Below are 11292 nucleotides of genomic sequence, written 5' to 3' on the forward strand. Positions count from 1 at the left end.
GGTAATGCAGAACCTGGGGGAAGGGGCTGTGTGCAGGGGGCTTACACCAGTAAATAATGCAGACCTGGGGGGCAGGGACTGTATGCAGGGGTTTGTACCTTTGGGTAATGCACACTGGAGGGCAGGGGCTGTGTGCAGGGGGCTTGTACCTGTGGGTAATGCAGAACTGGGGGCAGTGGCTGTGTGCAGGGGGCTTGTACCTGTGGGTAATGCAGAACTGGGGGCAGTGGCTGTGTGCAGGGGGCTTGTACCTGTGGGTAATGAAGAACTGGGGGCAGTGGCTGTGTGCAGGGGGCTTGTACCTGTGGGTAATGCAGACCTGGGGGACAGGGGCTGTGTGCAGGGGGCTTGTACCTGTGGGTAATGCAGAACTGGGGGCAGTGGCTGTGTGCAGGGGGCTTGTTCCTGTGGGTAATGCAGTACTTGGGGTAAGAGCTGTGTGCAGGGGGCTTGTACCTTGGTAATGCAGAACTAGTTGTCTGGGTCACAGGTGCCCCCACAGGACGTAATTTGGGGTTCCCCCACATATAAATGACATCATCGCCCTACAACCATGACGAGCGCAGCTGACAAGTCCTGGTGGGAATGACGGAGCAGTCAGGTCAGCACAGCCGGGGTGTCGTGTCCTGCAGTCACACAGGCTGTGCTGTCAGTCATTGATTAGTCAGGTATCTACAGGTAACGATCTCCGCCCATAATGTGCGGAGACTTTCGGTCCTCAGCTCTCTATGTCCTTCCCTCACTTCCGGCCGATGTTACAAGTTACTCAACGGAAGTTGCCTCAGTTCCTGTTGCCTCCCGTAAGATGGCGTCATTCAGTAGAAGAGTCTTGTGGAGTTTCTCCTGTCTCCTCAGGTACGTGCAGCCGGCTCCGCCATGTTCTCTGCCCTATACAGTGTAGCGTGGTCATTACTTGTGACTGTGATAGAGCTGAGCGTTCGTTACTGTGTGTCAGCCCCAGACCCCGGCCATTGTGCGCGCGCCCTGCTTTCTGTCTGTTGTGGAGCAGGTAATGTGTCTCCTCATGACACGGTGACAGTCTACACTGTCTGAGTCACACATCACTCACAGCTTTCATATTCCCAGATCTGCTTAAAGGGGCTGACCACCATTAAAGGGAACCTGTCATTAGACTAATGCTCGCTTCACCCCTGGCAGCATGAGTCGGATCCTGACTGTAGGATTGCTGCCAGATGTGTTACTATGACTTGTGCCGCTGTTGCAGAAAGTTTGCAGATCCATTTGGGTCCTCGCCGGACTAGTGGGGTCTCTCACTGTATTTTCTCTGAAACCACAAGTGTTTTGGAGTTAAACTACTTGGCTGCTCTGATCCTGCTGCTGTGGCAGAGTATGAATCTGACAGGTTCCCTTTAAAGAATAACTCATTTTTGTAATTATCCCCCAGACAGTGCAACGTTATAAACTTGTTATATGCTTCATTCCCTTATTTTGCTCCCCAAGCACCAAATTGCAGCAGTCTGTGTATTGGAATTCTCCTGACTGAGTACAGGCTGCTCTGCTGGTCGGCATCAGCTCTGGCAATAATGACTGTCCCTTCTGGATGTCACCGGACCGCTGCAGACAGTGACTGGCTAGCATCCACTGGCGCACTGTTCCAGTCGCATGACTGCTGCTGCCAATCACAAACTTTAGCGTTTAAGTGACATATAGGGACAGTGTAATCATTACATCCAAGCAGCCGAGCAGCCTGCGCTGGATCCATGGAGGTGAAAGCACCTGAGTCTCTGCTTGTCTTAGGAATAAGTTGTTCTGAAGATACATTTTTTTTTAAATGCCGGACAACCCATTTTAGAAATGAAAGTTAACCTCTGTTTGCTTTCAGGAAGAAGGGCAGTTTTACTTTTAGACAGTTTCTATAAATCACCCCAGTTTATCATGGCTCTAGCGTTGATGGGGAACTACAGCTCCTGCAGCAGTAGATAAAGGATTCTGGGGATTGTAGTATCAGGGTATGTGCACACGGTCAGTATTGGCAGCGCTTTGAATGCAGGATACTTTATGCTGCGTCCAAAGTTCTGCACGCAGGTGAATCTACAGGTGTGTTCAACCATGCGGATTCATTGCATCCTATACATTGTACTGTATGTAATTTCTCTTGCGGAGACTAGCGTCTCCGCAAGAGAAATGGACATGCTGCAGTCTGGAAAGATACGCCACATGTCCATGTCCACTGGTGATCCGCATGCGCACAGAGACTAATAGTGGGCATGGGATTTCTTGAAATCCCATCCACTATGCTGTAACATCTGGCCCTCGTACACGTACCCTCACTATAGTGACTAGCTTGTAAGTGGGGCACACGGCCACTAATAATCAGGCGTTTCTGTTGGCAGGCAGTCTCATCCCATCTTCTACAGAAGACATGTTTGTAACATCTTTAAAGGGTCATGGCGTCAAGTGCTGTCGGTGGGATTGGGGGCAAGTCTCTGTGCTATTCCGGTGGGACAGGTAATGTGACTGATTTTTTTTTTTTTTTGAAGAAGAAGTTTTATTATAGAATTTAATATCTGAATTAAACTACTTGACAATCTGGATAGATTTCTGTATATGCTGACAGTTGAAACGTATATGCACAGTACACGCTGCATGGGTTTTTCCAATATCTTATATATAGCCTTGTGAATCTAATCCAAGCATACTACAGGGCTTAAAGGGATTTTCTAGTCAGAATAAAACCTTGCTCTGTGGACTGGATATGTCAAATAAACTCAGTTATACCCACTACCAACACCCACGTGGATCCCGCACAGGCCAGTTTAGGACAGGAAAAGGAGACCTTACTGTTTAACCAGCTGTTGAACAGCTGCAGCTTGTGATTGGCTGGTCAAAGTAACTTGACTCCTGTAGCCAATCACAGACCACAGCAGTCCGGCGATAGCTGAACGGTGACGTCTTTCTCCTGTCCCTGCTCAGACCCTGGAGCAGCCTGCACACGATCCAGGGTGGCGGAGTATTCTGACGTTTATTATTTTTCACACATTCAGGTCCCTGAATAAGGTTTTATTTCGTCTAGACTACCCCTTTAAATATTGGTCGTGTTACAATCGGATGGTCACCCAAAAAGTGCTTGGTGCTTTCTTGTTGTATGAAGAACTTTAATGTGATAATCCACCATTAATTGTAATTTCTGACTGACAGCTAATGTATGATTTCTAATAAGAGGCTGGCTGTACTTTTCCTTCACATATTCCTGAAGAGATCAGAGCCGGCACTATCAAACGAGTCGCTGATAAAAAGGGCGGCATCTCTGGTAGCAGACAGTACGCTGACCCTCCTGTCCCAAACAACATATGCTCTTCTGGAATCCCTCACAGAATACACTACGGTAAGAAAACAGCAAATGTTGGCACCTCTGCCCGTTTAGTTTGTTTTTAAAATTTTTTTGCAAATGTAAACTTTTACATTTGATACTATTTTACTATGTACATATATGTAATAACAGGGAAAAATAGCAGCACAGTCCTAATGTTGTGGGTGCAATACTTTCACAGCAACCAGCCAAGAAGCCTCCAAATGTAGAAAAAATAGACTGGAATCAGCGCTTCAATGGAAATCAGTGAAAAAAAAGTGCTTGAGAAAGGCTTCAAATGAGGGCTGAAGTGTCGCATGTATCTGTGTGAATTAAGTCCACTTTTTTTCACTGATTTCCATTAGAGTGCTGCTTCCAGTCTATTTTTTTTCTACATAGTATGTAAGAAGTTTTCAAAAATAGTTTTAATCCCTTCCTGATATGGCAATATTCCGTTTTTGCACTTTTGGTTTTTCATCCCCTATTTCCTAGAGCCATTACTTTTCTATTTTTCCTTCCACATAGCCATATGAGGGCTTGATTTTTGTGGGACGAGTTGTCGTTTTGACAACATCTATTTTACTATATACTGAAAATCATGAAAAATATTCCAAGTGCTTTAAAATGCAAACTCTCCCCATCCCTCCTTCCCTCCCCAAAAAAAACAATTCCGCATTGTGCTGAAAAATGATCTGGTATCATGATTCTACAGGTCAGTATGATTGCAGCAATTGCAGAGCAAAATAGCAAATACAAAATTTTAACTGGTAAAAAAAAATAATTAAGATTTGTTTAAAAGAAAAAAAAAAATTGCTTGTCATCATTTTCCAGGACCTCTAACATTTACATTTTTTTTTTTGTCATGAGGGCTTGATTTTTATTTGGCAAGCCAATGTTTTTATCGATACCATTTGGAGGTAAATACGATGATTTAATCACTTATTGCGTTCTTTTGCGGTGTTGTGACGCCCAAAAACACAGTTCTGACGTTTAAATCTTCTTTCTCTTTATAGTGTTTACCAATCTGGTTAATTAATTAAGTTTAGATTTTGATCAGACTTTAACTGACACGGTGATACCAAACATCCTTCTTTTCTACACGTATTTGTGTAACTCATAGAAAGCTTCAGTGTAATGTTGGGAAAAAATGTCAGTGCTCTCCCAAAAGACTTGGACCCTGATTCATTAAGAACAGCTATGGTTCGCCAGTCTTAATTAAGCCATGGCTGGAGTTAATATGCACATAAATTAAGAGTTGTGCGCCTCTTTTTGACTTATGAGCATCTTACAACTTGCTGTGTGCCACTGCCAAAAATGACTAGGCAGGTGTTGGCATACATTTCTTGCATAATTTACGCCATAGTGGCATAAATTATGATCCGTTTCCCATGTGGTCTTTGACATGCCTTGTCCTGCCCCACCCACTATGGCGGAGCTGTCCGTGACTGGCATAAAAAACATCAAAAGCCCAAATCTTTCGAAATGTTAAAATTTTTGCAAAAAAGCCTTGATCAGGACCATTATCCATGAAATAATCAGCTGTAGTTTTGGCAGAATATTGTAATTTGATGTTCATACATTACAGATATTGTAGATTTTTCTTTTGTATTCTCAGATGTAAAATCCACAACATCACAGTATTAGCCATGTGAATGTTATGTTCTTGTTTCCCCCCCCCCCCCCCCCCTCATACGGAATTTGTTCCCTTTCCATTTGCAAATTTTAGGATTGGCAGCATGTTTTTCATATGTGTATATTTTTGCAAATTGCTTGTGGAAATCTTCCATTGGCGTGCATGCATTGTGAGGTCAAAATCCGTAGGTATATCACATTAGTGCTGTGCCTGTACTAGTGGATACACTGCATATCCGCAACAAAAGCCACAGGAAAACTGCAGAAATTGACAGATTTTCTGCAACATATTGATTTCAACATGGTGTGGATTTAATATAGGGAACTTTCCCTAATCTCCTTATTCATATTATAACATAAGGAAATGGAGACAGTACTTTGTGTAATCAGAGAACACTTGTATTTCCTGCAGAAAATGAATTGACCTGTACAACATATGACAATAACCTTTTTCTTTTTGTATGCAGGCCGTGTACACCCTTCTGTCCCTACAGAAGAAATATACATCCCTTCTGGAGAAGATTAGCTCGAGTGAAGACAGTGCAATATGTCAGGTGATCATTGGGGCACGTGTGCAAGTAAGTTGGTGTGAAGGCTGTCAGATTATAGCTACTCTCTTGACAACTTTTCCTTGGAGATCCAGGCAGTCCTGAATAATATGGGCTGAAGTTTCTGAATGCACTTGGTGTAATACACTGATATGGAGGGCTGCTGCTGGTGAGACGGACAGTATGCATGTAGGTGAGATGCAACAGTAGGACAATATTTCTTAAAGCTGTTGTCTGAGACTTTAACATTGATGGCCTGTCCTTAGGATAAGTCCTCAATATCTGGTTGGTAGGGGTGCAACACCTGGCACCCCCCACACTCCCTACTCATCAGCTATTCCCGGTGCTGGCTGCTGCCAGAGCTGCTCAGTTGCGGAGCTGCATAGCACAACTCCATCAACAGAAGTGGATATGCAGCCACTATGCACCGCTGCTGACACCAGGAACAGCTTATCAGCAGTAGTGCCGAGTGTTACACCCCCACCGATCAGACATTGGTCAGTGTTAAAGTCCCAGACAACCCCCTTTAAATTTTGCATCCAGTAATTGGAAGATGATCAAGTTCTAAAAACCATCTTCCATTTATATTTTCCCATAAGCCTCTATTTTGACATTATATTTAAATTAAATTGTTAGAAATAAAGTTTCCGTAATATAATATTCATCTGTTTATCATCAAATTACCCTGCCATTGGGATCATGGTTAAACTGGCTAGACTTGTGACTGAAGTGTTTCCTTACATGTGTAGATGAAAAAGCTGCACGAAGAATACCAGAAGTATGAGGCCAGCTGGGCACGTGCTGTCAGTCTTTCTGAGCTGGCAGCCGAAGCTGCCTATCAGGCTGGTGAGTATTCAGTGCACACTAACAAGAAGCGCTCAATTATAGTTATTGGCTTTTTTATCTTTATTTTTGTAAATGTGTTGTGGAAATGATTTTGTGTGTTACAGGATCCTCTTCCATTCCATGCGTTACTACAGCCTTCCCCACAGATTGCAACGCTCTCCACTCCATATAGTGACTTCCGGTGGGAGAGCAGACCTGTCCATCAGCCTCTTCCAATTGTAAAACCACTTTCCTTTATGGAGAGTTTTTAATTTGGATGAGACAGATGGACAGATCTGGTCACGTTTGTCATCTATCTATCTCAAGAGCCACAACATGAAGCTCATAACAACATATTTGTTAGCAATAATGATTGGAACATGAAGTATATACTTATTTGTAAAAGTGATTAATGGCTTATTTGTTTGGACCGGCCTGGATGTAATAAAGGAATTCCTGTATTATGACCTACTCTGTGCCTGTGCACATTTCTCTGCTCACAGAGTAAAATGTCATGCTTAAGAATCAAAGCACATGCTTGTTGGGGAAAAAAAGAAAGTTAATGAACTAAACGGGACAATAAAGTGAAAAATAAATACAAACTCTAATTTTAACCCCTTAGTGACCAGGTCAAATTTTTCAAATCTGACATGTCACTTTGTGCTGCAGTAACTCTGGAATGTTTCAACATATCACAGTGATTTTGAGACTGCTTTTTCATGACACATTATATTTTATGATAATGGTAAATTTAGGTCGATATGTATTGTTTCCTCGTTTATTTATCATAAATGTGACAAATTTCTAAAAAATTTAGCAAGTTTCAAACTTTTTGAACGATTATCCTTTTAATCCATAAAGTTATACCACACAAAATAGTTATCAACATTTCCCTCATGTCTGCTTTTACATCAGCACCATCTGTAAAATGTTGTTTTATTTTGTTAGGATGTTAGAGGCTTTAAAAAATGTAGCAGTAAATTCTTTTTTTTTTTTCAAGGAAATTTACGAAGCTTATGTTTTTTAAGGGACCTATTCAGCTTTGAAATTACGTTGGGGGTCCTATATTTTGGAATAACCCCATAAGTGATACCATTTTAAAAACAGCACCCCTCAACATATTCCAAACTGCTGTCAGGTAGTTTATTAACCCTTTAGGTGCCTTTCATCAATTAATGTAAAGTGGCATAACAGGAAAAAAAAAGTTATTTTTACCACCTAAATGTTGATAACTTATGAAAAGGCCATTATAGCCGACAGATTCTAAGGCCGTGAATTGGCATGGCATCCATCAGGATCACACGATCATGATCTCAGGGTGCTGATGGGGTTGAAGAGGGAGCCCCCACACTCTGTTAACCATCTAGATGATGTAGTCACTGTTGACAGCAGCATCTGAGGGGTTAAACGGCCATGGTCAGTGCCAGCATCAAACATGACTGATGCAGTAGGGCGTCAGCTAAAGTGTACAGCTGCTGCATTTTCCCCTTTCGGGAGTTGCTATTCTATTGTTTTCTTAGATCAGTTTTAATTTGTATTAGTGGTCATTATGGGGTTAAATTAAAATTGAAAAATGATTAACGAAAATCATGTTCCCATGTGTGTACATTAAGTATATACCCTTCATTTAAGTCACAGATGAGCAAAGTTAAATGTTTTATTTAAGCCTTTAAATTTAAGATAATAAAAATTTGAGGCTAACATATGCCACAAGGCCTCACTTAGCTTGCGTCAGTGTATCATCGTTTCCTAGATTGTTCCTTTACACTTGATTTAGATAAGTTAATAATCCCTCAAATCCACCTAACACATGTCTTGTGTCGGTAACAACCTTTTATGCTCTTCTGTCATCTCTCCATATGCAGTAATACAATTCAGCTAAGTAAGGATCCATTAGCACGGACTGATCGGTGGCATCCATTGGCGGTCGTTTACTAGTCTGTTTTCTCAAGCAGACCAAAGTAAATGATGAGTACTGAATGATCTGTAGTCGATCGCTCGGTGCGAGCAGGTGCCGTGGTTATCGGCAGTGTGAGTCCTGTTCACACAAGGCCATGCACCACCGGAAGCAATGATCATTTGCAGTGCACAAAAGATCACTTCACTTGATGATCGAGCATTTTGCTCATTCATTGGATGATCGGAAGCCTGTTTACACTGAAGGATAATCGTGCATGAGCATTCTTAAAAACGCAGGTTTCACAATATCTTTCAGTGTACCCGAAGCCATTAGTAATGTTGTATGAACGATATTTCTTGCCTAGTGTATTTTCATAGCTTTTTCTTATGTGCAGGTGCAGACCATGTCTCCATAACTGTAAGAAATCACATACAGTTGGTGCAAATACAAGTGCAAGAGACCCGAGAGCTTGCTGTAAAAGCAGAGTCACTGCTAGCTGCTTCTCAATCAGAGGAAATTCTGAAGACCATTACAGAGGACAAACACAATCCGCCTGATGGAGGCAGTCCGTCTGAGGAAGTCCCTGACGCTTACCTGCGTGAAGATTGAACCATGTGTTATTTGTTCTATTGTAAGGGAGAAGCAAACTACTATGTACTACTGATGAGCTATTACTAATCATGAGCGCAGAGCCTCCGCTGGATTCCCTGCCTCAAAACATCAAAAAAATATCTGCCTTGGAGAATCCCTTCCTGCGCTCTGGTATATACATAGAAACAGTCCCTGGAGTAATGTGCTGTGGCCCCTGGTGCTGAAGCTATAAATATGATATTTTCTAATAATCTCTATAGAGTATTAAGAATATTGTGACACTATAACAATTGTCCTTGCCTGTTGTAATCGCCTTGTTCACCCACGGCACAGACCAATACAAAGTGTGGGTGTCCTGAAGACAATGGGCACCTGTGCTATCCATTCTGGTACAGCATTGTGTCCACTCCATACAACAACCTTACCTAACAGACTATGGATTATGTGAAATTAGGATCTGATAAGCACTTAACATTTGTAGTCCTTCAACTTATGGTTTGCATTTATTGTCAAGATTTGCGTTTTCAATACCTGTCAGTTTTGCTTGTTTCATAATAACGTAAATGACCTGAATGCCAATTGCGTGAGATATTTTTGATAACTTTATTAAAATGATATTGTATTTGATTCCATCTTTGAGCTGTGATTTAACATTATACTGCACATATGTGATGTGATGTCATTGAAGAACAGTGCTGTATACTTCATCAACACTAGGTGGCAGAACTGAGCAAACCACTTGATTTTAGCTTGTATTAAGGGTTATAGGAAGCAGCATAACATTAACAACATTTAGAGATTATGGCTGTTTGAGCATTTGATTTTGAGTAAGTTTGCAAGTTTTTAATAGCGTGTACAGCAATTTTGTGACAGGGAGTTGTCCTTTTAATAAAAAAAAATAAAAGTAAAATAGTGAGTGTATATCATTAACATACACTACTCCCAAAAAGTTAGGGCGATTTGGCTTTCGGGTGAAATGTATGGAAAACATAAAATATCACTGTAGCGTGAACGTTTCATGAGTAGGGCATTTAAGTAGAAGCATGCAATGGTGATTTCCTCATCTCAAACTATTTATTGAAACAAAAGCCAACAACACTGGTTGGTATACCCCAACAAAAAATGTCAATGTCTCAATAGCTTGTCTTGTGGCATTGAGCATCAACTACAGTTTGACAACGACGTCTCATGCTATTCACAGGTCGAGCTATTGTCTGCTGAGACATTGCATCCCACTCTTCTTGAAGGGCGGCCCTCAGGTCATTGATGTTCTGGAGTACAGAGTTCCGAGCCTCTACCTAGAAACTCAGCTGATCCTATAGGTTTTCTATGGGATTCAGGTCTGGAGAAAGTGCAGGTCTCTCCATTTGAGGTACTCCAGTCTCCAGCAGCCGTTCTCTAAGAATGCGACCTCGATGAGCTGGAGCATTGTTATCCATGAAGATGAAGTTAGGCCTCTGTTGTTCGTGCAGAGGCACAATGACTGGATTAATGAGGTTATCCAAGTAGTAGGGGCTTGTCACTGTAACATTCATAAAATGTAGGGCAGTTCTGTATTGACTAGACACACCTGCCCACGCTATAACACCACCAAAGGCTCATCTGGTGACACCAGTGTGAAGCACAAAATGAATGACGTCTGTGCCTGGTGGTGTGGTCAGGTACCCTTGCAGGTCGTCTACGACGTAGACCCCGCTGATATAAACTGTTTTGAATGGTCTGACATGACACTTGAGTGCCTCTCGCCTCCCCTAAATGTGTCTGGAATTGTGTGGCATTCATCATTGGTTCCTAAGGGCATTGTTTGCAATGAAGCGGTCATCAGTATGGGATGTGACCAATTCTAATTGAACCCTGCAATTATGTTGGCCAGTTCATGGGGATCAAACACCTGTTGTGAATTTTGCTGTTAAGCTCCTTGTTAGAGAACAGCAAGTTGTGCAAAAAGTACTGAGACATTGAACAGTTGGACATGTGCATTCAAAAGTTTAGAAAAGGTCACATTAAATTCACCTGGAAAGGTTAGAGTGCATTTTAGGATCATCCTGAAAGTTCACCCAAAAGCCAAATATCCCTATCTTGTGAGTAGTGTATAGCACACATTGGAGATTTAGGGTACATTTACACATGATGTATTTGCAGCAGATTTTCTGTGCAAACACCCTTGAGATTTTATGAAACGTCATCCACTTGCTGTGAAGAAAAGCTACTATGTAAATTGAATGTTGCTGTAACTTTGACTTCCACAGCCTAGGCTACAAAGTGTTAGGTCAGCGGTATAGCCACATCATTTGTACAGAAGAGACCAAAGCAATATTTGCACAATTTAGTCTGTGTACGCCTGCTACAAACTTTCCACTGCAGAATTCTACAATAAATAAATACATAGGTCCCGGTGTGAAAATAAAAAATAGATATACGTAGGTACGTACATACATATACTACACGTGGCGAATCAATGGCTGCACAGCTGTGTAAATGGAGTG

The 11292-nt window shown here is 41.9% G+C and overlaps 1 protein-coding gene across 1 annotated transcript; it reads left to right on the forward strand.

Annotated features, from left to right (window-relative positions):
- Positions 1–705: 705 nt before the first annotated feature.
- On the forward strand, positions 706–9433 carry DIABLO (diablo IAP-binding mitochondrial protein). The gene is made up of 6 exons (XM_073676253.1): positions 706–855; positions 2355–2469; positions 3218–3346; positions 5410–5520; positions 6240–6336; positions 8610–9433. Exons 1-6 carry the CDS (start codon positions 806–808, stop codon positions 8822–8824), a joined length of 717 nt encoding a protein of 238 aa, XP_073532354.1. The 5' UTR covers positions 706–805; the 3' UTR covers positions 8825–9433.
- Positions 9434–11292: the final 1859 nt, after the last annotated feature.

This window comes from Phyllobates terribilis, unplaced genomic scaffold (genome assembly GCF_046119375.1).
Source record: "Phyllobates terribilis strain yellow unplaced genomic scaffold, ASM4611937v1 Scaffold_1__5_contigs__length_1240528914, whole genome shotgun sequence".
Taxonomy (NCBI): domain Eukaryota; kingdom Metazoa; phylum Chordata; class Amphibia; order Anura; family Dendrobatidae; genus Phyllobates; species Phyllobates terribilis.